This window comes from Geospiza fortis, unplaced genomic scaffold, assembly GCF_000277835.1.
Source record: "Geospiza fortis unplaced genomic scaffold, GeoFor_1.0 scaffold154, whole genome shotgun sequence".
Lineage (NCBI taxonomy): Eukaryota > Metazoa > Chordata > Aves > Passeriformes > Thraupidae > Geospiza > Geospiza fortis.
This window is the reverse complement of record NW_005054397.1, coordinates 2,843,700-2,870,589: the sequence shown is the minus strand read 5'-3', so window position 1 is coordinate 2,870,589 and position 26,890 is coordinate 2,843,700. Positions and strand designations below refer to the sequence as shown.

General features: G+C 41.4%; 1 protein-coding gene across 1 annotated transcript; it reads right to left on the bottom strand.

Annotated features, from left to right (window-relative positions):
* Positions 1-689: 689 nt before the first annotated feature.
* Positions 690-23,543, bottom strand: RIPK1 (receptor interacting serine/threonine kinase 1). The gene is made up of 12 exons (XM_031060982.1): positions 23,269-23,543; positions 18,868-19,079; positions 17,142-17,295; positions 16,098-16,235; positions 13,554-13,782; positions 12,571-12,720; positions 11,334-11,410; positions 8,211-8,301; positions 5,452-6,012; positions 3,872-3,934; positions 1,700-1,864; positions 690-1,026 (listed from the first exon to the last, which is right to left on the bottom strand). The coding sequence occupies exons 2-12, from the start codon at positions 19,017-19,019 to the stop codon at positions 740-742; spliced, it is 2,067 nt and encodes a 688-aa protein (XP_030916842.1). The 5' UTR covers positions 19,020-19,079; positions 23,269-23,543; the 3' UTR covers positions 690-739.
* Between the last annotated feature and the right edge of the window lie 3,347 nt (positions 23,544-26,890).

Genomic DNA, 26,890 nt, shown 5'->3' with positions numbered 1-26,890 from the left:
ATTCAGAATGTAGTGACACTGAGTCTCCAGAGCAGACAGGAGAATGAGTCTTCAGTCAAGAGGTAATAAAGCACCTTTCACTTCTCCAAGCTCTTGTATTCTTGAGATTTGAATTTGGATTGCATACTGATTTAACATATTTTTTCATTATTTCATAAAGCTGATGAGACTCTTACCCTGTAAAATCTTTTCTACCAAACGATGCAAAAATCTAATGCAACATTATAACTACAAAATATCAATTACAGAGTTTGAAAGCCAGAAATAGGTTTTGCTTTTATTTATGCTGGTGTTCTGCATAATTCTATACATCTATATTTAATAAAAATTATAAAACTATTTGAAAAATATTATTGCCTGCAACCAGTCAGATACTGGCATGATGAATATTGGCACTTTTGGCAAAATGTAAGGGTTGATTTTGGCTTCTATACAAGTTTTTCAATCAATAGGTGAATCTTCGGAACTGAATGAGACTACCAACGTGTTTCAAGAGTAGAATGTAGAAATTTTGTGTAATGCATTCTCCTTGAATTGATATTTGTCTTGCATTTTGTTGTTGTTATCTTTGGACAATCGTTCTATTTGGAAGGAAGATGCTTTTTTTTTATCCTTTGGAAGACGAAATATTGTGACATGAACTTTTTGATTTATTGGAGGTATTAACTGGTTGCTAAAAAAATAGGTTCCAAAAGTCTGTGCAAAAAGGAGAGCTCTGGAAAGTCTGTTCTCAGTAAACTTATTCTTCTTGGATTTGCATCAAACTACTAAGGAGATCCAGTCTTTGGCAGCCAAAGAGGGCCTTGGCTAGTTTTCCAACTGTAGCACCTTTGGCACCTTCCCTCATTACCCACTTGAGCAGCATTTGGTAAACTTTTTCTTTTAGTCCATCTCGTTCGTAGTCATGATCAATTTCATCAATCTCGGGATCACTGAAGCCCAGTTTCCGAGCACAGTGCTTCCACTGCTTAGCCAGCTTTTCCCTCACTAGATTCAAATGCTTTTCTGTCAGGACAGTAGCATTGTCTGCAAAAAGAAGATGAGTGTCAGAAAATTGCATCTTCCAACAGTTCTTCTGTTCCTTTCATGCTCTCTCTCCTGTCCTCCCCCAAATACTTATTGGTAATATCTAGAGACAGAATCTTAGTGACGCAATCAGAAGTGGATTTCATGGAGGCAGCATAACCAGTGATGGCAGGCAAGAAATGTCCAGACAGAATATGTGTATTCATGGGTCAGGTGCTGGATTTGCTCTTTGATCTGAAGTTATCACAGGTTGTCACTTAAACCTGCAAGATTGAAAAAGCCTTTTCTAGAATTCCTAAAGAGTTGTATATGTTTTATATTCTGAGACACAAATGTTACTTAGGAATACACCGAGATAGTTTAATTCAGCATTGACCAATGAAAATAAATAACATTTCAAATTTGTCCAACTTCTATCTGAATGAAGTTGTCGTGGCTCTTGCTTACATGGTTTAACTTTTAGTTTTCTGTGTGTCATGTCAGGCAGTGGACTCTATGATCTGCATGGGTCCATTCCACCTCAGGATATTCTACGATTTAAACTAGAAGTCAGGTGAGGATCTCCAATCCTAGCCTTGCTTCTGCCAAGTGTGTGTTTTATACATTCCAAACCAAATGATTCTCAGGTAATTATGAGGTGAATACATGAAAACTAGGGAGATATTTCTCTTACCAAATACACCCACTGCTTCATAATGAGTATAAATATCTTCCATAGCAACAGAACAAGTGCTGACATGCGGATTCTGCTCTTCAATTTTCATATGATTGTAGGATCCAATTTGAATTCCAGAGCTGTTAGTTATGTTGTACTTGACTGAATCATCTGTATAGGGAACTTTAACACAAATTTACAAACAACAGCATAAGGTTCAAATATCAAGAAGTAACATAAGGAGGAAAAAGTTCCACTAATAAGGGGAGTGATATTCATTGCACTTGATGTAGAAATAACCATTTACTGGCAACTGTGCTGTGAGTGTATTTTCGCTATGCAGTGATACGCAAGTGTACTTTAGTGAAAGCCAGTCTATTTTATGACAGAGTGCCTCAACCAAGCTGATAGTTACTAGACTGTAAATAATGTTCTCTGTGCCTTGGGAATGCATAGTAGCACTCTTGTTTTCTGCTGCCTAACAGCTTCAGGAGGTCAGCCTTGACTCAAATGCTCTTTTTGTTTAAATTTTAAAGGCTCACTTCTGCCTCTCAGCTTTATTTTTCATAGATGTAAAGTGCAAGTTTACACTTATGACTTCTGAGTTCTGCAAGACAACAGCAAATGTAGTTTCATGTTGCTCATAAAATATGATTAGTAAAACACATAATTTGATCTTTTGTTTACGGTTGTCTGATTTCCACATGCAGCATGAAGCTAAGTCACTATTCAGTTTAGGAGAGGTCAGTTTTCTGTTCTCTTGACAGTGTTTTCTGAACTCTGCTTGGATAATTCTCCACTAAACATTCTAACTCTAGCTTAACTGGTGAATCTCATAACCTGGGTCTGAAATTGAAGTACAGATACTTAAAATGATACACCAAGCTCTGTATTTAATCACCTGGAATCATGGTTACATCCTTGCTACACACTCAGTTGCAATGTGAAGTGTGAGCATCTATAGTTATGTATGAAAATCTGATTAAGTATACTTAATATATGCTAACCTGGGACTGAAAGCCAGAAATATTATATGTATGCATTATTAGATTGATGAAATTGCAAAAAAGGAATGCATTTTATGATGTCTCATGACACTACTACTTCTACTCATAACATTATGATTCCTGGTATTTTTTTTTAAGAGGCAGAGGACTCAGGAAACACATCATATTTGTAGTTAAAAATAGAAAGAAACCTCATGTTTGCTATGTTCTTATCTGGCAACAAAATGAATGTAGCATAACATATGAAAATAGATACACATACTTTGTCAATATTACAGTATTAAGAGGAAAAATTACTATTTTTTTTTAAGAGGCAGAGGACTCAGGAAACACATCATATTTGTAGTTAAAAATAGAAGGAAACCTCATGTTTGCTATGTTCTTATCTGGCAACAAAATGAATGTAGCATAACATATGAAAATAGATACACATACTTTGTCAATATTACAGTATTAAGAGGAAAAATTACTACACTTATAAATCTCCTTTCCCAAGCCTTTACACTTTGCAGCTTCTCAGGTTTGGGTCATCATTTAAGGGGGGCAGAGTCAGGAAGACAGAAACCTCCTCGTTCAAGTTTTCTTTGTAGTGTAGATCACTTAGAAACTGGACAAGCCTTTGAAAGGGTTAATTAAAGAATTCATAATGCCCCAAGCAGCACAACTTTAAAGGAGCATGTATTAATAACTCCTGAAGGATATCACATGATTTTAGGGGTTCAAGCCAGTTGAACTGTAGAGACCTGTGCCCCAATGAAGACTGATCACCATGAAGCCTATAGCTAGAAATTTGTACTAAAATACAGAGCAAGATAGGACAAAGTGTTCCAAATGTGTGTGTGGTTCCAGAGCTGGGCAGAGTGACAACAACTTGAAGTTTAATCTAAGGAAGTGACTAGGTTAGGTGTACAGGAGATCTTGCAATGCTCTTATATTTTTAAAGTTCTTACATTAAAGAATATGTTGTCCATGATTTATCAAATATCAAATATTTAATGGTGTGTTTAGGTCCTGATAGAGACAGGACTAAGTGTTACCTTTGATACTGAAAACTTCAGCTATGGTTAGAGGTATTAAGCAATAACAGAAATTATTTCAAGTTCCTGAAATCTTTTGCTTTACTGGTCAAGATGCAATGCACAGCCTGTTGGCTACCAGGGCAGATGAAGGCCACAGCACTTACCTGAGCTTACTCTAGGATGGTATGCAAATGTTCCCCTTGGGAAAGAAGTGGAATCCCTGTAACCTGTAGAAAGAAAAAAACCTCAAAGAAATGCCAAAAGCATTATGTAAATAGAAAAGTAGATATACTTAACAATGACTGCCATATTTGTGACAATGTGAGTATACAGTGCTCTTAAATACATATATAAGAAGCTTTTTAATTAACAGGATTGTGTCTCCTTGAATAACTCTAGTTTAAGCAATGATCTTATTGAGGTTTTGCTGAGTTACTAATAGCTTTAACCATCCTTGGATCTCAGTGAGGACAATGGGATTCCATGTGGGTGTAGGAATACCTGGCAGTGTGGGATCAGAGCACACTGCAGTTACAGACTGAGCTGCATGTATGAGGTATTCAAACTGGCAAATTCCAAACTCCCAAGTGTGAGGTCTTGGATGCTCACAGATGAATTCTGCAACTCATACTGGGGCAGCAAGAGCAGATGGGTTACAGTCACCCATCAAAAAGTCAGTGAGGAACTGAAATGCAGCTCTTGTGCACCTCAGTCTGGTATCTGCTACACTATTTCACACGGTCTTCCTATAATAAATGTTTTCTTTATTTCTTTCAAACAGAAGATTTTCCTTTATTAGTGATGTTGAAAATTCTAATGCTTGCCTTCTGACATGACAGCCCTTGGATTCATGTCAGTAAATAAATTCACATAAACAACTAATCACAGCCTCTGCATTAATAATTCAACAGAAAAACACCTTTGTGGCATTCTGCTTGTAAAAAGCTAGGCATTTTCTTGTGAGATGACCTGGAAAATAACACCATGCTAAAAATACTCAAGAGTAGGGGCAGGCATCTCATGCTGTCTCTAGTTCCTCAAAGTTGTATCTTGTAGGTTTCCAGTTACCACTTATTTCTATGCTTTGTTAATGCCCGATATTCTCTTCCTTCTTTGTCTCCATACCTTTCTACTCCATGGCTTGCCAGCAAACACCAACAGAAGCTCTGCCTCAGCACCAGGCAGAGCTCTCTAGAGAAACCAGTTCCAAGCGTTAGCTCCTTGCTGGCTCCCTAGGTTCAGGAGTCTCTCAGGTTGTTGCAAGCCAAGCTAAAAAATACCCATCTATTTTCTGAAATGCTACAAGTGTTTCTTCACAAGTAGAACCTATGGTATGAATGTTACAGTTTTGAGAGTCAAAGTTCTCCTCAGCTTTCCTAGAATGACTGGTAGCAGCTCCAGATTTTGTGAGCTGCTTTAGTAGTACTTGCTGTCTGCTCTTCCTTGGCTGATAGAGTCAGCTGTTGGGTCTCATACTCTCTGTTACACTGATGCTTTAGAAATGGTTCATTTGAAATTGGCAGCCTGACATCAGCGAAAGCAGCATAATGAAGTCATAGCTACAGTGTTTTAACTTTGAGTCAACAAAGAGAACTTAATGAAAAGAATTCACCCTTTCTATATTACAGATCAGCCTGAAATAAGCAGCTTGTTCCCTGAGCTACAAAACTCTCTCAACCACTTCACTGAATAGAGGAAAAGCATGTTTTCAGAAACATAGGTGTTGGAGAAGGAGGAATCTCACCTGTATCTGCGTCTGAATTCTTTGAATACCAGTTTACATTGGTCGGTGATGTCAGGTTTTGTCCAGATTCTGGCACAGGATGTTTACTTAGGCTAAAGTTACTGGCTGAACACAATCCATAGGTATCCACCACGTTTCCTGTTGGAAGACTGTTGGGACTGGGCCCATAATAAACATCTACATTCCGTTTTGGTGTTGTTGCAGCTACTTGTGGCCAGAAATATGGATTAGTGTTTGATCCTGTTTTTTCAGCTCTTGGATACAGCTCACTCAGTTGAGAAGTAGGGGATGGCTTTGCAAATGGATCGCAGGAAACTCTCCGTCTCCTCTCTTCCTCTATAATTTCAGGGCTGTACAGCACAGGTGGAACTGCTTTATCCATCCGGCTCCCAAAGGCATGGTAGTTGTATTCATGCTGAAGTTTTCTTTCCAGATTATCAGGAGGTACAAATGAGGTCTCACAGCTCTCAACGGGCTGGTTCTCAGGGGAGGCAGCAAACAGGGCTTCATTAACCTCACTGGTCATGGGACCCTGGGAGCTGTGTAGAGAATTAGGCTGATCTGAAAGGGAAGAACATTAAATGTTTGAAAACATTCAAATGCAAGTATTTAACTTGTTGCAATGATAGTAAGATCTATTAACCTACTTTATTATTATTGTATATCTAAAAGGTTTCAATAAAACATAACTTCCAGCGTAAGACATTCTATAAAATAAAACTCAGCTTTACTGACAAATAGAACAGATTTTTATCTAGGAAGTACAGGTTTGCTTAAGCTATCAGTGTTAAAATCTCACTATCTTGAGTAGTGTGAGAATTCACTGTATACTCTGCTTGTATTGATATCAAGTTTTCAACCATTGAAACAAACATTCCTGGAGGCATTTGTAGGATCTGATTTACTGGTGTGTCTCCTCTGGCATTATCTGGAGTTTGATTAGTGCAAAACTAAGGTGTAACAGGATGGAAGATAATGCCACTGTAATAACAGGTGTAATTTCATACAGCACAAATAATTTGCCATTAAAATCTAGTTTAAAAATGATTATGTAAAGTGTCCTGTCTGGGTATGTCATGATGAATACTCTTCCAAAGAATACCTTTTTACAAGTAATGTCTACCAGATAAAATAGTCTGTGTCATCTATACCTTTCAACCTAATTCTCTGTATCAAAGGAAGCTCTACTTCAGAATTAAACTAGATGGAGCTATAATCTGTATGGTGGTGTAGCATTCCAACACTAAATAAGAAACAAAAAAATCTGTTTGTTACTACTTGTAATTATTTTTAAGGGTAGGACTACAGATGCTTTCTTAAGGTTCTGAAAGCTTCACACTTTTCTAGAAAATATCATAAATTGCTTGAAGCAAGGGACACTTACAGAGCACTGTAAAACCAGAATAAAGTGTATGTATGCGCTTCTGTTTAGCTCAGATAATGCTAGTGAACTGGGTTCCCCCCAAATTACATTATTTCAGCCCATATTAGGCAGGACCAAAACTAGTTCCTTTGGATGGCTGTATATTAGAACACCTTCAGTAGGACTTGCTCTGCTTGTTTTGCTATCACTGCTAGAGAGGAAGTGGGAGGAATGGTTAATACAGAAATAACCCCATCCAAAGTGACAGCTCTTAGCAATTCAGTATTAGCATAAAAACTATGTGGCATCTGCTCTCCAGGGCAAGCTTGAGATAGATGTATGAACAGATCCTGTGGGATGCCTTTCTGAACAGATCCTGTGGGATACCTTTCACTACCACTGTCTGAGTGATGCCCATTGACTAGAGAAAAACCCCTGCCTTTGGGGTTTTTCTGGCAAGATAGCATCTTTCTGCAGTGGAGATTGACAACAAAGTCTTTTGTACTTAAAACATGGGAGCATCTGCAAACTGCAGCAGTCATACACGATTCTTTCTGCACAGGAAATGTAACTACACTCACTTAAAAATAGAGCAGTGGGGCTGCCCTAAGTCCATCAGTTCTACTGAGGAACAGTTGCGGGAAACCTGGCTTTAGGGAAGATTTATTAGTTGCATTTACAGTTTAATCGTGCCTTAGATAACTCAGCATAATTTTATTTCTACTGGATTTTTTATTATTTCTTGTAAATCAGTGTTGCAAATAAGATCCTGTGTCTCTTGACATTAAGAAACTTTGGAAAGAGAATTCCAGATACACTACTACAGAACTCTAACTCTATCATATTAGATATATTATCACATATTAGACAGCCAGCTCTATAAAATTGCCAAAAATGCAACTCATCCAAGATTTGATGAAAGTATGACAGAAAAGAAGAAAAGACCCTGTCTACTAGTGTTCCTCAGATTCCTTAGAGAGCAAAGTCCTAAACAAAGGAATAATTTACAATTATGTATCTTGGTCATATTCAGAGCATTCATAAGAAAGGATGGAGGGGGAAAAAGAAAGGTCTTAATGAAATTAAAGCCTATAAACCAAGCAGTTGGCGTGACTAAAAAGACGAGAAGATGAAAAGTAATTATCAAAGTGACCACCGTAAAGCTGAATATTGAACAAAATTTTTGGCATGGAAGAGGAAAGCATAAGAGTGTAAAAGGAGATGGAAATTATAAGTGTAACTTCTGGGAGCAAATAACATCTTCTCAGTGATTACAATTCTTTCTGAGGTGCTGAATAATTGAGTCTCTTCAAAACCCTTAATGGTAAGGTTACTTGCTTTGTACACAACTTTATCTTTGGCAAATAGACAGAATAATGATGTGCTAGTGACTTACCTACTTGACCATTGCTGGTATCTGCTGGTGCAGCATCTATTTGAAGGGATTCCATGCTATGCAGCAGTTCATTTGAATCAGGCTGCATTTTCTGCATGTGAGAACAAATGATCATATTACAGGCAAAAGCTTAAACAAAGGGACTACCTGTAGAATATGAAACAGCACAGCTTCACTGTGAAGTGACCTGGATGAACAGATTCTATTGGTCTCTGGGAAAAGATCCCATCTCTTTCAGAGAGCACAGCCTGACAGGAAATACCCATTGCTTTGCTACAAGTGGGCAAAATCTTTTCTTCAATGAAGGGAGGGAGGACTGCAGTATATAATACTCTGACTTGGCCAAACAATACCCTTGCCTACATGAATGTGACCTTAATCCAGAGTGGCTCTGGATTGTCTGACTTGTATTTAATAGCCAGACTTTTGGCAAGCAATTTCAGTGAGGGGATTCTGCTGAGGTAAAGGTAGCAAACATGCATCCTCATCTGTGGATCTATATTTAATAAGCTCATTCATCAACAGGGAAGAAGAGGTGAGAAATCATTAACATTCAGGTTTAGGCACATTGACTTACAAAGACTATTAGAAATGAGGGGTTTAGAGTAAATTTTCAGAAAGAAGCAGTACAATTTCCTTTCTATAACCCTCATCCTCACTTAACTAGAGTGAAGGCAAAATCTACTCCTGTTCTACTCTTTTGATGTTCCCATTATTCAGGCTTTGCTGGAAGTAATTTTTTATTAACCTGCAAAAATTATTTCTCAACTTCCTCAAGTGCTGCTTACTCATAAAATGATTTTCAAAGGTAGAGTTTGTGTTAGTATTTTTTAAAATTAAACCAAATAAGTACTTTCACAGATTAAAAATCAACAACGCCTACCTATCTCTTCCCAAAAAATCTACTTCCCTCCAAAAGCAAAAGGTAATGTTCTAACACAAATTACAACCATAGGTCCTTAGATTTTACTTGAGTAATGGAATTGCTTGAACAGGGGGGTTAAACCAAATGACTTTTGGTTGCTTTCATCCTCAACCATTCTGTGATTCTGTGATCCTTTTTGTTAGGAGGCTTCCATGATTGCTGGGCAGGCAGCAGGGAGGCTATGCCCAAACTCTCTAAGCCAGGTTGCTACTGAAGCTGTACTTGTAATTCACATAGTGACTTGCCACGGATCCACTCTTCACAATCTGTGCCTTGATTGTAATGGATGCTTTCCTTCCTGAGAAAGTAATAAACTCACAGCCCATTTCCTACATAGTCATTTTGTCCCTATGATATGAGAGGTGCATCTGCAGAGAGCTAATGCATGCAGTAAAATGGTGCTGATTTGGGGTTGCTGTCATAAATTAGACATATATGTATATATAGCTCATATTGGGAGTTTGATCAAATCAGTTCAAGAAATCTGTTTCATCCGTTTCACTTTGCAAAACTCTGTTGCTTTTTTGAACAATTACTGGTGCTTCATAAACATCACATGAAATGAGTAATTTTTATTTCCACAATTGAAGACTTGGTGAGAAGGAAGCACTTAAAAAAAAGTGAAAGAATGGTTTCACAAGGAAGTTTGTTTTGTTTTGTTTTTTTCTTAGTTAAGAATACTCTCTGTATTGTCTGTGAGTGAAGTCTATACAGTCAAGTGACGAAATTCATAATATGTGTGATAAAAAGGTTCAATTATCAGCCCAGTTTTTCAAGAAGTTATGATTCTCTTATTCTCAGTCAGGAAATTATTCTTTTAATCATAGTTTTTAAACTTACAGCCAGAAAAGTAAGACAAACCAACTTGGACACTCAGGAAAATTATCTGATTTTAACTTTTACCTGTTAAGATTACTGTGGAATACCTTCCCGGTCTCAAGCAGACTGAGACTCATTAGACACTGCCTGAAGACAGGGCAAAAATTACCAAGAATTTATGAAGTTACTTTAAATCAGATTCTGCCACTTTTGAATTGATAGGAATAACATTTTATTTTGTGAGTGAGAGTTAGTGGATATATGAGGAGCTTTTGCGAAATATCATCATAGAATCAGCATGCCCCTCAGGTGGAAACAGACCTTGGGCCCACCTCCTGCTCAAAATGGTCACTTATGGGACTGGAATTGGTAGCTCAGAACTTTGTGCAGTTGGGTTTAAATACCTCCAATGATGGTGACTGGACAACCTCTTTAGGTAACTTGTGCCACTGCTCTGCTCTCCTCAGAGGGAAATGTTTTCGGGTTTTTTCATTTCACTCTTACATCCAAGTTTGAGTCTCTCTTGTTTCTGTATTTGTCTTTTTTCTCTGGTCCTCACACAATGTGCTGCTGTGAAGAGCTCAGCTCTGAATTCTCAGACTCCTCACACACAGGGGCAGGTTGCTATTTCTCTGTCCTCCAAAGCCATTGCATGTCTGGGCTGAATTCCCATCTCCTATTGGGACTAACAAGGTCTGAGCAGGTCTGCTGCCTGTGACACTGCTGGTGCCAGGCAGGCTGTGGCTAGTGTCCCGGTTGCTGTTCTCCACCACCCTGAGGTTCTTCTTGGCAGTGCTGCTCCCTGGCTGGGCAGGTCCCGGTTGGCACTGAAGCCAGGGGTTATTTAATCCCAGGTGCAACACATTCCTCTTGTGCTTTCTGAATTTCACAAGGTTTCTGTCATTCCTCCAGCCTGCAGCTATCAGCCTTGTCCTTGTGACTGTCTTGATTAGTCCTTCTAGTTTAGTGCACACCTTATGTGTGTTCATCTCTTCTGTCAGGTCACTGACAGAGGAGTAAACCAGGGCAGGTCCCAGCCCTCTGCACTCCTGCAGCTGCTTTTGGCCTGCAGGTGAAGGAGGACCCATCAACTGCTCTCCTCTGGGACTCACCATCCAACCTGTTTTCATCTGCTCATCCAGACAGCAACATCTGAACTTGGATACAAGAGTAGTTTGGGAGAGAGTGTTGAAAACCTTCTGAAGGTTGAGATAAATGACATGCACCACTCTGCCCTCATTCACAAATCCAGCTATTTTATCACAGCAGGAAATCGTATCAGTCAAGCATGATCAGTGTTGGAGTGGCAGAATCTGGCTGTAATTGGGGCTGGGAAGAAGGAATGTGGGGAACTTTAAAATGCTTAGAAAGCTACTCACTTTTAAATTCTTCAGATCTTCTTCAATATTTTTTCCTAGCTCTTCATAGTAAAATGGCTTGTATCTTTCACTGATTTCTGCAAAAATAAAAGAACTAAGTGAAAATGGTTTTCAAAGGAAAGTAAAAGTGAATTGTACTGTTAACAATCTTGGTGGAAAAGGCATGAGAATGAAGACTTCTACAAAGTCAGAAGCAAGAAAGGTATACCTACATTTGTAATTTGTTCACATGGTACATTTAGTCTCAAACAGTAACAAGAACAGGATGACTTCTGTAGATTTGGATTTGTTGTTGTTGTTGTAGTATAGGTTTTTATAGTGAAATCTGTCTATGATCAGTGCCTGAGAGCATCGTTCCTTGGCTTGCATATAGGAAAATTAGAAGCTAAGATCCAATACAAGCATAAACTTAATCTATTAGCAGTAGATTATATATGTTTAATATGGAGATAGTAGGTGGGTTCCTCATGGGATACATTTCCTCTGAGTATTTTGAGTACATGCCTGCTGTATATGAAGCTGTTGGTGCCCCAGTCTAAATACAAACCTCAGTTTCCTGTTATTTGTTGGGGTCTTTTTTTGTGGGTTGGGTTTTTCTTTCCCCTCTTTTTGTTGTTTTGGGGTCTTCTGGGTTGTTGGGGTTTTTTCAGTTTTTTGGTTTGTTTGGGGGTTTTTTTGGCACTATATATTGAGGCAGAAAGAAGAGACAATGAGATATAGAATTTTTACTTATTTGCTCTTAGCCTCCTTCCCAGACCATTCAGACAAGACTTCTACTGATTGGAAGTGTTTTGCCATCTGACCATATGGAAGGATGATTAGCTATCAAAGTCAGTCACGCTGCTTATGGAAGGATAACTAGGACAGCTTTTGAACCTAGAGTATTTTGAATAGGATATTTTCTCAGTCATGGTCAAGATATAGTATATCCCTTGATGTTAGTTTTTATGTAAGTTTCAGCAATAAGATTATACCATGCTGAAAATAAATTATCAGGGATAAAGTGTCTTAATCAGCTCCATTCATTTACTAGGATTTCTCAAACCTGCAAATGCTGGATCAGATCCCATTTTTGGTCATAGTACAAAGAGCATACTTTACAGAATATGTGCATGGTTATTTCCGTTTTCAAAAAACACCCCACCTTATTTCAAGAGGAAAATACTTAGGTTTGTTTTGCTGCATTATAAGCTATCAATGGACACAAACAAATACAAATCCTGACATAATGCCTTACCTGCAAAGGTTGGACGTTTCTCTGAATCTTCATCCCAGCATTGCTTCATTAAGTCAATAACTTGCACTGGACATTTATCAGTGATCTCCTTTATGTCTGGTCTGTTTCCATTCATGATGCCAAAGCAAATCTGGGTTTCATTTATACCATCTGAAAAATAAAATTTTCTATCAGGTTCTGCTCATGGGTTTTGCTACCCTTCCATAGATAAAAGAAACAATGAAATAACTCCCTCTGTGTGGGTATTTAAAATGTGATTTCAAAGAGGTCCAGGTTACAGCTACAAATCTTTTATATTAGTGAATTTGAATCCACTGCCCTGACTTCCATGGATTAGAGATTTATTTTAAGATTAATGGATTTACTTTTATATGTGAGACATACACAGTGTGAGTAAGGGTGGCAGATGTACCTCTGTAGAACCTGCTTCTCAGGTGCATCAGCTGTGCACTAGATATGAACACAAAGATGGCCACAGGCAACATTTAGCCATTTAAATAGCAAAAAATCCATTCAAAATTATAAACATGCTACTCTGGAATTCCACAGTTGGCTCCTACTGTTCTACATAAGCCTATTGGCGCATGTTGAGAAATCAGCACCACACAGCTGAGAAGCAGTAACTGACTGTGAGATCATTCTCATTTCCATGTGTAACTAGTCTGTCTCAGGAAATAGTGTCCATCAAAGTTTCCATCCTGTCCCACCTGAGGTTTGCCTAATTTCTGCCACCAAGTCTGGTTTGTGCCCACACCATGTAGATGTGAGTAGATTCAACCTATGGCTTCATTTCATTCAGATGTTCTTGTCCATGCTTAGAAGTCAGGAATGATGCAACTAATTCCTCTGACTGGCCATGAGGTGTCAAACCAGTGCTATTCTAGGCCATGGGTGAAGCAACCTACTAATCTTAATTTTATAACATCAAATGTTTAATATTTGTAACTTATTTTTCTGATAGCATCCTTTGGGAAATAACGTACTTTCATATGGCTCTTTGTTAGCAAAAATTGCCCAGATCACAATGCCAAAGCTGTAAACATCTGATTTCTCCACTGGTTTAGCATTAACACAGCGCAAATGCTCTGGGGCCATATAGAAAAGAGTCCCAGCATTGTTCTGGTAACTGCTTTTCATTTGCTTCTGTCGGACAGTTTCTTCTTGGGTCAGCCTGCTCCAGCTCTTAAAGGAGGCAACACCAAGATCTGCAATCTGAAAAATGAGACATATCAAAGATAGTGCTGTAATGAAGAGGAGACAAACAAATATTGCATTCAGTGTCAATTTCATCAGGTCTTAATACTAATCTAATAACTTACCTAAAACTAAATAGTGGAAAAAATACAACTTAAAAAAGGCAAACTATTTGATTTTTTCTTGTTTTGCTTTGTTTGGTTTTTGTTCTAAATAAAGTATCACTGCCAATTGGGAGCCATGAGTCTGAACTTTTATTATTTCTTCTATCCTTATATTGTGTAAGTGTAGAACATTTGCACAATGTGAGGACAGAAGAAATTTGGTTTCACTCATATTGGCAATCTTATTTAAGGTCTGCTTGCAGCACTCATAGAAGAACAGAAGATTCATAGGAGAAGAATCTAAGATTCAAACCAAGAATCAATCTATGAGACAGGCAGATATGCCTCCTCTCCCACTGCCCTTTCCATTCAGATTCCATTTAACTCAACCACCTTAGATCCTCCTTCAGAAGAGGGAAAGAAGAGGATCTGAAATGATGTGATATGTATGACAAAAAGACATGGAAAAGAATAGCATGGAATAGGTTAAAGCACAGATACCTGGGTACTGTGTGCTTGACAATGTGATATTATTGAAACTTAAGGGTGCAGTTTTGCAACTAGACTAATGGCTGGTGATGAAGAAGGTAATCCTTTCCTCCTCTCCCCCCATTTCCTATTACGTGCTCCCTCTGCTCCTCTTGTTCCAGGACTGACCTAGGAAGACGTGGGAAGACCTAGTGCAAGACAGTCAAGCAGCTGAACCAAGTGCTCCCCAACAGAAGGATAGCACTGCCAACAAGGTAAATGGTAATCTGCTGCTTTGGCTTCCTAAATCAAGACAGGCTGTTCACATCAGCACCAGTGCTAACACAAGGGAACAGGAGGTCAACAAGAGAGGAAAGCTGAAAGAAAATGGGCCTGTCTCTCTTGGCCATAGGCAGCTGTCAAGCAGATTTGTGTAACTCAATTACTTCAGATAAAAGCAAGATGACACCTTGCCTCACTTCTAACTCACTTTTCTCTCTTATTGCCTCTAACTAGGTTATTGTTCCTCTTGAGTTTCTGAAGCCTTGGGCTATGTTTAGAGGTTGTGTATTCAGAGGAAAATCTGGGCAACATTCTGCTGAGGAAGTAGGAGTCCAGGTTCATGTGTAGTGATAGAGAAGGATATGACAAATCTTTCTATATTTACAATTTCCTGGAACAACTACTTCCCTTTCTAATTATTGACACATTCAAGCAGATAGACAATACAACAGCTGCCTTAAATTATATTTTTGATCAAGCTACTTAAGGAAGTCTTATCTGAATTTCATCCTGTGTTCCAGATCAGTTTGTCATGAAATGTGATGATAGCCTAGTTTGGTCCTGTCTATGTAAGAGAGATGAAACCCAACTCCCCATACAATTTACATTTAAAGCAGATCATCATGAGGTTTTTATTTTTGGAAAAGAAATAGATTTATAATTCTTATCTGCAAGCTGCTCATACTACACTTGCTACTATATTAACCTTGTTGAAGAACTACTTACTAATTTATGTGTGAGAAATAGAAAATGACAGTTCTCTTCACAGAAATTTATTCTACAGTTTCAAACTGTAATGGGGTCATTATTTCAACAACTCACCTTGGCCAGAAACAGGATATTTGACGAGGACTGCTGCAAATTCCCCTCAGGTTTATTCCACAGTAGCCTCTATATAATAATGTGTCTTGATCCAAAACCCCACTAAAGTTAATAGAAGGGCTTTGGAGTAGGCTTATAAACCATTCTTTGAAGTAGTGTCCTGATGGGGTTTTTTGTAGCTCCTGGATGTCATTTTAAAATGATGACTAAGGGAAAAGAGGGATACAAAAGAGGAGAAGATAATAGAAGAAAGAAAGAAAGGAATAGAAAAAAGGAAGTGAAGGCAGGAGGAGAAACTACAGCAATAAAGGACAAAAGACATCATCCTTAAACATTCTATTTTGTTTCAAACTCTGTATTAACATTTTTTATCTAATTGTTATGTTATTTACAGCTTGTTATTTACATTATTTTTTTAATGCCCTCAGTGATTTTTTTTTTCCACAGTTGGAGGAATACTGTACAAATCTCAAACTCAGAGGTTGTATAGGCCACCATAATTCAGCAATCCAGGGAACACTCTCTCAGTGATAACTCACTAAACTACAAAAGCATTCATCTACCAATTCCACCAAGTTAGGAACTCTAACCAGCATGGCTGTGGTGGGTTCTTCAACCCAAATCACCAATCTTCTCCATTCACATTCCAACAAATACCTTAATGTGGAAGTCTCTGTCCACAAGGATGTTTTCTGGTTTTAGGTCTTTGTGTACAAAGCCTTGCTCATGCAAATAAAGCATTCCTTCTGTGATTTCCAGCACGAAACGCCCTCTCACTGACAAAGGTAGTGAGAGCTAGAAGAAAGAACAAGAAGTACCATCTATTAAAAAATGCAACTACAACAATCAAATTAAAAGTCAGTCTTTAAAAAAAGTTCCTCAGTCCTAAGGGTACCTCTGCTCAAGCTATGGTAAGAAAAACCTGCATCACCAGCAGGTTGAGGGAGGTGATTGTCACACACTACTCCACACTGGTATGGCCTGACCTTGAATACTGTGTGCAGTTTTGGCCACAATTTAAGAAGGATGTAGACATTAGAGAGTCTCCAAAGGAAGGCACAAAGATAGTGAAAAATCTGGGGGGAAGCCATATGAAGAAGGGCTGAGGTCGCTTGGTCTGTTCAGCCTAGAGCAGACTGAGGGAATACCTCATCATGGTCTACAGCTTCCTCATGATGGGAAGCAGAGGGACCAGCACTGATCTCTTCTCTCTGGTGGTCAATGATAGGGCCTGTCAGAATGGCACAAAGCTGGATTAGGAGAGGTTTAGGTTGGATAATAGAGGAAGATTCTTCACCCAGAGGGTGGTTGTGATTTTTGGGATTGTCCTGTGCAAATTGGACTTGATGATCTTTCAAGGTCCCTTCCAACTAGGGATATTCTACGGTTCTAAGGTCCTTCCTGGATTGAAATTTTGGCATTAAAATAATTCTAGAGTCACTCCATATTTACAAATATTTGCTACTTATCTCTATAGCCCTTCTAGAACTTTTTAATCTGTAATTGGTCTGTTCCTCTGCGATGCACAGGAAAGCCACTGTCATTGTCTGCTGTCTCTAGAGAAAGCAGTGCTACCACTGGCTTTTTAATACAAAAAGAAGAATAAGAAATTAAGAACTCCATTCTCTGGCTATGGCACTAACGCCCTCTCCCTTTCAAGCTGCTCACCAACCCTAAGGGATGAAATAATTGACTGCTCACATTCTGTAGCACTTTCATCATGTTCCCCCGGTCCACGTACTCCATCACAAGTGAGTAGTTTCCATCTTCCAAAATGACTCCAAGCAGCTTTACCACGCGGTCATGCTGCAGTCTGCGCATAATCCTGCCCTCTTCAAGAAGGGAAACATTGTACCTGTAAAACACAAATTACACCAAATTTAGGTGCCAGCCCAGAAAGAACAAAGGGATGAAAATCACACTGATTCATGATGAAAACCGTGGCCAAAAATGTCAACAACCCTAGAACTCCTACAAGATTAACCTTCAGCTGATTTTTAACTGATACAGATTTGTTCATGCCAGATTATATCCTCTAAGATTCTGCTCAAATGCCTTAAACAGAGACTGTCTGCTCAGTCTGATTTTAAGGCCTGCTTTTCAGAAACTGCATAAGCATTCTTCTTGTAGGTAGCTGTGGATGTCCAAATCTTTTAACTGGAGTGAGATCTGGGCAGAGCTGAAAGAGCCTTGGAACAAGAAGGATCAAGATCCACTCCACTACTTCTTGTACAGGTAACTTACAGAGGTCTTGTTTCCAAAGGGCTTCATGTTCAAAATGGATTTCTTACAAGGGAGCCACACACATACTAATGATGACACCTACTAAATGATGACAGCATTTACTAACAATTACTGGCTTAACAATTACCTTGGCCTCAGTAAAATCCATCAATAATCATAGGTACATAGCTGGGAGCTCACTAAGGGTCTTAAAAAAGCATAATATCCATTATATAATGAATAGAAGAGATGGTATTTTTATTATTGTTCCTGTTCTAGTCACCAGATGGAAGGATGTAAGAAAATATTGAAACTATACTGCTTGCTAATGCTTTCCTACCCTTTGACTTAAAAGGAAACTGCCTTCTCTGTGTTCCTCTGTATTACTAGAGAAGAAATCGGTTTTGTTTACATTAGGCTCAGTTAAAAAATTTGCTAAAGACTTACGGTTCAATATTTTAAGAAATAAAATTATGAGCCTATGTAATGAAAAAATAAAAACACAAACCCAAAAATACACTTAGCAGGCTAGTCCATTCTAACTGTGATCATCCCAAACTGTCATTGCAGGCTGCAAACTACTAGATACTTAATTTGCTTTCTACCAGCAAAATAAAAACTCAGTTAATTTATTTATCATAACCAAAAGTAGAAAAAAAACATGGAATTTTGTTTCTCTCTAGTGGATGACTCATAGGAGAGTTTTAGGATTGTTGTGGCTGTGAGGTAGAAGAGCTGCAATGTGACCTGAATCCACTGAAATCGACATTCAATCTTTGAATTAAATCAGTGGGCATGGCTCACTCTGCTCTTGCTCTTTCTCAAGGGAGACAGGTTTACATTCGTGGTATTAACACACATGAGGTTGGAGTCCTGCTGATAATTTATGTACATTTAGTTCCTAGTAGACATCTACAGTTGGACAATTTAATTGAAAACATATCTGCAAGTTTGAAAATATCGTGTGGCCACTGAGTTCCTGCATTTCCTTAAGTGTGCAGCTGTCCTCTTGATTCTTAACAAGAGGGGGGAAAAAAAAGAAGATTTGCAGGACAGCTGTTAGTATTGTTTTCTTTTCCCCACATAAAGTATCTCCAGAAGCCAAAGACCTGAAATTATTACACTCCATTTAGGTTTGTCTTAATTGAATTTAGATGACTTAGACCAACTGAAGTGAAAATCAGAACTGAGATCTGGAACTTACTCAGTGCGCTGTGGTCCTGTATATACTTTTTTTAATACTACAAATCCATATTTCTTGTGCAAGCATAAAGAAATTGTTCCAAATCCTCCAGCATCTAGTTGCTTTTTTTCAAGCAAATCCTTGGTGTTCATGTGGATGTCTTCCAGAGACATGGCTGCAGTCTTTGTGGCTTAGCAATTAAAACAAAATCAAGCACCCTCGTGCTCCTGGACCTGCAGTATAAAGGAGGGAAAATGAAGTGTCATTGAAAGCATTCAGCTGTTCCACTAAGTAAGTGTACATTGAAGGAGTGGGACAGAAACATAAACTCTCATGACCCTTATGAATGCTCAGTTAGACGCCAAAAATGCTGCAGTTCTCACAGAATCAGACCTAAAGATTAATCCTGTCAACCCACTACTGTTATATTCAGTTGATGTAAAATCATTTCTTCACCTGAGGATCTCAAAGTGCCGCTGATAAATAGTTTTTATCCATACAATATACAGTAGATCAGCCCCTACACTCCATACGTGCAAAATCCAAACCCCAGAAAAACCAAGAGCCACGGTCCCAAAGGCAGATAGTGCCTAATGATTCTGATAGGTATCTTGTTTTCTGAATTGCCTGAGCACGGGCCTGTCAGGTGCCCAGATTCCTACATAACCCTAAGCTACCTTTTAGGCATCTTTGCAAACCTAGCTCTAAAGGGTTTAAAGCTTAAAGCACAAACCAAACAACCAAAAGGAGGGTGAAATGGAGGACTCAGCTTCTGTGAGAAACTTATTTGCACATGAACTCAAGGTGACAAGTGCTAGGAAAGAATATGTATGGCAACTTCTCCTCTGCCCATTAAAAAGAAGAGGAACAAAGAAATTATGAAGGCTTGTAGTAACTCCTAAGTGCATCAAGACAAAAACAGAGTTTGGGGAATCCTACAAAATGGGTAACTAACAGATAAGTAATAAGTAAGTTAACACAAGTGGATGCCAGAATAATTTTAATCCTTTGATAAGGCTGCAGTACTCTCTTGCCTAATATGTTTCCCAGTCTAGACAGCCCCTGCCTTCAGCACATGCCAGCAAGCTGCTTTGCTAGCACTGGTGCAAGCCAACAAGCTTTGCTTTTTCCCCCCCTAAGTTTTTAACTTAAGCACCTTACATCAGGTAAAGAAAGAGTTTGCTGAGAAAAGACAAAGTGCAAGAGACTGACAGGGCTGTTCATTTTCCACTCATCTTGAGTAACTACTGCACAGACATAGATATATGGAGCTGGGAGAAAGGCACACCTCTAAGTGCCACTACCAGCAACAGTAGATTGGCTCCTTTGGGTAACTAAGAGCTCTAAATTATGTAGCAAAGGGACTCCCAAGTTTTTCCGGACCAACAAACGATTGCTAATTCCTTAAACTATTGTGCACTTGTATCATCCAATCTCTAATTGAAAAGATTGCTTAATGTTGTTGTGAACATCAGCTGCAGCCTGATTTTGATTGCCGCATTACCACACCCTCTTTGGGGAACCTGGGGTCTAAGGACTTAGTGTGTATGGAAAGTAGGTACCTGAGGAAGAGAGACATTTCAGTGCTAAGTTGGAAATGGTCTGATCAGTTCAATACTGACAAACCAAAACAGAGAAGAATAAATTAACTTTTTTAAAAATTATGAATTGTGCCTGCAGAAGAGCAAGAGCTTACTTTTGAAAGTACATATAGAGACTCTACGGACTGCTGTAGCACAGATAGGGGACAACCTCTCTACACCCACAGCAGTGTCCTCTCTTCAGAGTTTTCTGCTTTGGCTTTATGGACTTAAAAAAGATGCAGGCTTTGTTTTGCTGCAGTGCTAGCCTGCATTATGAGCACAGGCCTGAGGATATGGCTGCATTCATTTAGTAAGAAGGTAAGTCCTGCTATGCCTAATAATGATTAGAGGAAATTGTTCTTGTTTTGTTTGTTGGGGTAGGGGTTTTTTTGGGTGGCTGTTTTTGTTTTTTGTCAAGTTTTTTGTTTGTTTGTTTTGGGGTTTTGGTTTTGTTTTGTTTTGGTTTTTGTTTTTCCTTTACAGCCAATCAAATAGCAGGCAACAAATGACTCATAGCAGTGCCATTGCTGCTTTCATAGCTGAGCTTTCATCTCCCTGGAAGCTTCTGGTGATAGTTCTCTGGATTTGTTGGCGTGGTCATACTGACTTTTGTGCAGATGGGGTGGATGTCCCATGCACAAGGGCCTAAATTCAGTCATCAGAGTCAAACATGGCATAAACTAACATCTTGCTTCTTTATTTGAGTCTTCTTTCCAAGAATAAGTTTGAAGTCACTTATGTATGTTAATTTTTCCATGCTAACAGCAATTATGCAGCTAGGTAGCAGTTATAAGACTTGGACATGCTTTTCTTGAGAATGCAAAGCAGATGTGTATTTTTGAATTGCAAATCTCCAAAGTTGCACTAATACCACTGATAGCTTGGGACTGGCATTCAATACCATGTAGCCTGGCAAAAAATATCTCTGCCCAAAACTGCAACAAACACAGAACATTGTTCCTATTTACAATGTTAATTACCTGTTCCTTCCTACCAAGCCACATGTAATCACTATGACCAAAAGTCTTGGAAATTCAAAAGAAGCAATAACTTCTAAAATCATAATGTGTCTTTTGAAGTGAGCTGGGTAACATTCAAGAAGAGGGAATTTTCTTATTAGATGGGAGGGAACCTTCCCCTCGGGCATGGTAAGATACTACTGCTTTTTTTGGTGTTCTTATTAAGTAATGAGGTACTCTGAATAGAAGCTGTCTGATCTAATGACTTATTTCCAACCCAGAGTTTTGTTTGGGTTTTTTTGGGGTTTTTTGTGTAGAATGAATATCATAAGAAAACAATGTCTAGCTAGGCTTTAAAGCAAAGACTATTTACTCTGGTATGCTATTTAACATGAGATATTGGCTTATGATAGCTTGAAATGTCAAGTTATAAAAAACCAAGGACAAAACCTCAAAGACTCAGGTTCACTCCAACCTTACTGCTTCTTATTGAAATACAGGGTAATTTATATGTATCCTCAGTACTTAGGACACACCAATTCATGAATTACGTATCTGAGGTTAAGAGAATAGAAATTTTGTAGCTTAATTCCGCCAACCCTTACAGAAGCTATGCATACTTCTAGTGGTTAATTTATGTTCTGTGAAGTAGCTGTCATCTGTGTACTTGATTCATTATAAAGCAGTTTTTTCCATATACTATTCTGAACATTTGTATTCAGTTGGGCTCATATATACCAAGTACCAACATGTGTTATGAAAATTTTTAATACCAGTTGCTAGAAGAGAGGAATTTCTGTCCACCAGTATGACTGGTGTTCTCTAGAAGAGGATAGTACAGCACTAAGTGGCTTTCTGGCATTTTTCTTTTTAACACCATGGTTATGTCCTCTCCTTTAACGCCTAAAGGGCATATAAATTCACAAGAATCATAACCTGGACATTATGTGATACTCCCAATCACTGTTCAAAAGTGCTTTGCTCGGTTCTAATGATTTGTAACTGATATGATGCAGTTACAAATCTGTAATGATGAGACCTGCATGGTTAAAGGAGGAGGGCTGAGCATATTAGCACAATAATATGAAAAAACATGGAGTCTTTGTAGTTTAATGATGCTCCCAGCGACTAAGTTCTTAAGAGGTGCTATAAACTTTAATTGGAGAAAATTAGCATCTTTACAAGTAGCAAAACTCATGGCCACTGAGTTATCAGTCAGTAATGGAAAGGAATAAAGAACAGAAGCCAAAGCTGGTATACCCAAATGACCAACAGGAGACAAACGGAAGGGCTGTTACAGCTGGTAACACAAATATTGCCTGTGTCAATGATGATTCAAAACAGGGTATCTCAGATCTGTTGCTGTAAATGTCATAACCCACTCCATCTAAACATTTCCCTTCTGCTCAGATTGTTCAGCTGATGCATCTTTTCACTAAGGAAGGGGTTTTTTTCTTTTTTCCTCTTGAAAATAGCAAAGAAAATACCTGTGTCAGATCGTCAGCAGGTTACAGAAAGGATCCTATGGGAAGGGGAGGAGAAGCCAATTCAAGGGAAACAAAGGTGTTAAGCAACACAAGTTTTCTCAGTAGCAGAGGCAGCGTGGGAAGAGGAAAGGATGGGATCTGTGCAAAGCTGCTACAGTCGGTTCTGGTCACAGAAGTGATTCCGGATGCGAATCGGGAAAGACTGTCTCGGCTGCGGCGCCGGGCCGTAGCTGTCGGAGACGGGCGCTGCCGCTCAGCCCCGTGCGGCCTGGCCGCAGCCAGAGGCGTCTACTCTTCGAGGAGCCGGGGCGCTCCCCGTTCTCCGTGCCCGGGAGCCCCTCCACAGCGGTGCGGGAGGGGACGGAGCGCTACACCGACACCGAGCCACCTCACCTCGGAACCCGTCAGCCCCCCCGGATCACGCCGTGGCGACGCTTTCGCACCCTCCCTGGCGGGGTCGCCGCCGTGGTTTCGGTTTCGGTGCAGCAGCGCGGCCCTTCCAGCTGCCCCCGCTCCGGGCTCCTGCCTTACCGCGCTCTGGCCTCGGAGGCCCCGACAGCTTCCCGGGGCACCGCTGGCAGTGGGGTATGCCCCCTAAGGCACCTAAAGTAACGCCTCGGTCCTGGGGGAGGCGGAGCGAAGGAGGCGGCTCGGAAGGCTCCGAGCGGCGCGGGGGCGGCCCAGTGACTGAGTCACCGCCTGAGCTCCGAGCGCTGCTATCGGCGCCGCCCGAGCATCTGTCACTACCTGAGCTCTCTGGACACTGCGATGGATGCTATACCCTGCCTTTGTCACTGCCTGAGCTCTCTGAGCTCTGCAATCGGTGCACACGGTGGTTCTATCACTGCCTCAGCTCTCTGGCCACTATGATAATTCCCAAGAAGCGGGGTCAACTGCCTGAGCACTCCGAGCACTCCAGTCACTCTCACACTGTGGCCCTCTCACTTCCTCAACTCTCTGGGCACTGTGATTGATGCCACACCTTGACACTGCCACTGCTCCATCTCTTTGGGGGCTGTAATGCGTGCCACACCGTAACTCTGTCACCTGTCGAGCTATCTGGGCAGTCCGATCTGTGCCACACTGTGTCTCTGTCACTGCCTGAACTATCTGGGCACTACAATCAGTGCCACGCTGTGACTCTGTCACTGCTCGAGGCCCCTGAGCACTACTTTCGGTGCTGGCAGACAGTTGTCACTGCCTGACCTCTTTGGACACCACGATCGTGGCCACGCCGTGACTTCGTCACCTGTCGAGCTCTGTGGGAACTACGATCGATGCAACACCCTGCCCCTGTCACTTGTCGAGCTGTCTGGGCACTGCAATCTGTGCCACACGATGGCTCTGTCGTCTGTCGACCCTTCTGGGCACTGTGATTTTGGTGGCACACGGTGACTGTGGCACTAGCTCGAGCTCTCCATGCAATCAGATCCATGGCACACCGTGACTCTGCACTGCCGCAGCCTCCTGGGCACACCTTGACTCTGTCACTGCCTCCGCCATCTGGGCACTGCAGTCGATACCACACGGTGGTTCTGTCGCTGCTCGAGCTTTCTGGGCACTGAGATCGGTGCCGCATCGTGACTCTGTCGCTGCCTGAACTCTAAGGACACTGCGCTTCTCCCGCTCTAGCACCCCTGACTTACCGTGTTCTGGCCTCTGAGAATCCTGCCGCTTCCCCGGGCGCCGCTGGCAATGGAGCTCGCCCCCACCGCGCCACCATTTAAATAATCGCTCAGTGCTGAGCAGGAGGCGGAGCGAAGGACGCGGCTCGGAAGGCTCGAAGCAGCGCCCAGTGACTGAGTCACCGCCTGAACTATCTGAGTACTGCCATCGGTGCCACCAAAGAATCTGTCGCTCCTGAGCTCTGTGAGCACTGCGATCGGTGCCACACTGTGCCTTGGTCACTGCCTGAACCCTCTGGGAACTACCATCGGAGCCACAAGGTGAATGTGGCACTGCTTGAGCTCTCCATGCAATATGATCATTGCCAGACTGTGACCCCGTCACTGCCTCAGCTCTCTGAGTACTGCAATCGGTGCCACACGGTGGTTCGATCACTGCCTCAGCTCTCTGGCCGCTATGATAATTCCCAGAGAAGCGACTTTGTCGCTTCCTGAGCTCTCTGGGCGTTCCAGTTGCTCCCACACTGAGGCTCCCTCTCGTTGCCTCAGCTCTTTGAGCACTGTGATTGGTGTCACACCTCCACTCTGCTGCTGCTCTATCTCTTTGGGGGCTGCAAACAGTGCCACACGGCGACTCTGTCACTTGACACTATGATCCCTGGACACTATGATCTGTGCCACTCTGTCACTGCTCCAGCCCTCTGGACACTACTATTGGTGCTGGCAGAGAATCTGTCCCTGCCTGAGCTCTGTGAGCACTGTGATCGGTGCCACATGATGGTTCTATCACTGCCTCAGCTATCTGAGCACCACAATTGGTGTCACACCCTGGCTTTGCCGCTGCTCCATCTCTTTGGGGGCTGTAATCTGTGCCACACCATAACTCTGTCATCTCTTGTGCTATCTGGGCAGTCCATTCACTGCCGCTCTGTGACTCTGTCACTTGAGGGCCCTGGGCACTACAATCTGTGCCACATAGTGATTCTGTCACTGATCCAGTCCTCTGGGCACTGCTATTGGTGCCTGCAGAGAATCTGTCACTGCCTGAACTCTCTGGGCACTGCGATCAGTGCTGGTAGAGAATCTGTCACCCCTGAGCTCTCTGAGCACTGCAATGGATGCCACACCATGCCTTTGTCACTCCTGAGCTCTCTGAGCACTACGATTGGTGTCACACCCTGACTTAGCCGCTGCCCCATCTCTTTAGGGGCTGCAATAGATATCACACTGTAACTCTGTCACCTGTCTGAGCTTTCCGAGAACTACGATCAGTGCCACACTGTGGCTCTTCCACTGCTTGAGCTCTCTGGGCACCACGATCGGAGCCACACAGTGACTGTGGCACCACTCGAGCTCTCTATGCAATAAGATCGGTGTGAGACCTTGACTCTGTCACTGCTTCAGCCCTCTGGACACTACTATTGGTGCTGGCAGAGAATCTGTCCCTACCTGAGCTCTGTGAGCACTGTGATCGGTGCCACATGATGGTTCTATCACTGCCTCAGCTATCTGAGCACCACAATTGGTGTCACACCTTGACTCTGCCCCTGCTCCATCTCTTTGGGGGCTGCAAACAGTGCCACACTGTAACTCTGTTACCTGTCGAGCTATCTGGGCAGTCTGATCAGTGCCACACGGTGACTCTGTCACTGCTCCAGCCCTCTGAGCACAGCTATCAGTGCCACCAGAGAATCTGTCACTGCCTGAGCGCTTTGAACACTGTGAACGGTGCCATACAATGGTTCTATCACTGCCTCAGCTCTCTGGCCACTATGATAATTCCCAAGAAGCAACTTAATCACTTCCTGAGGCTCTGGGCACTACAGTCTCTCCCACACTGTGGCCCTGTCACTGCCTCAGCTCTCTGGGCACTGTGATTGATGCCACACCTTGACTCTTTTGCTGCTCTGTCTCTTTGGGGGCTGCAGTAGGTGCCACACTGTAACTCTGTCACCTGCTGAGCTATTTAGACAGTGTGATCAGTCCACACTGTGACTCTGTCACTTGAGGTCCCTGGCCACTAGGATCTGTGCCACATGGTGACTCTGTCACTGCTCCAGCCCTCTGGGCACTACTATTGATGCCACCAGAGAATCTGTCACTGCCTGAGCTCTCTGAGCACTGCGATGGATGCCACACCGTGCCTTTGTCACTCCTGAGCTCTCTGAGCAATGTGATCAGTGCTGCCAGAGAATCTGTCATTGCCTCTGCTCTCTGGGCACTGTGATTGATGCCACACCTTGACTCTGCCACTGCTCCATCTCTTTGGGGGCTGTGATCAGTGCCACACCATAACGCTGTCACCTGTTGAGCTATCTGGGCAGTCCAATCTGTGCCACACTGTGACTCTGTCACTTGAGGTCCCTGCGCACTACAATCTCTGCCACATG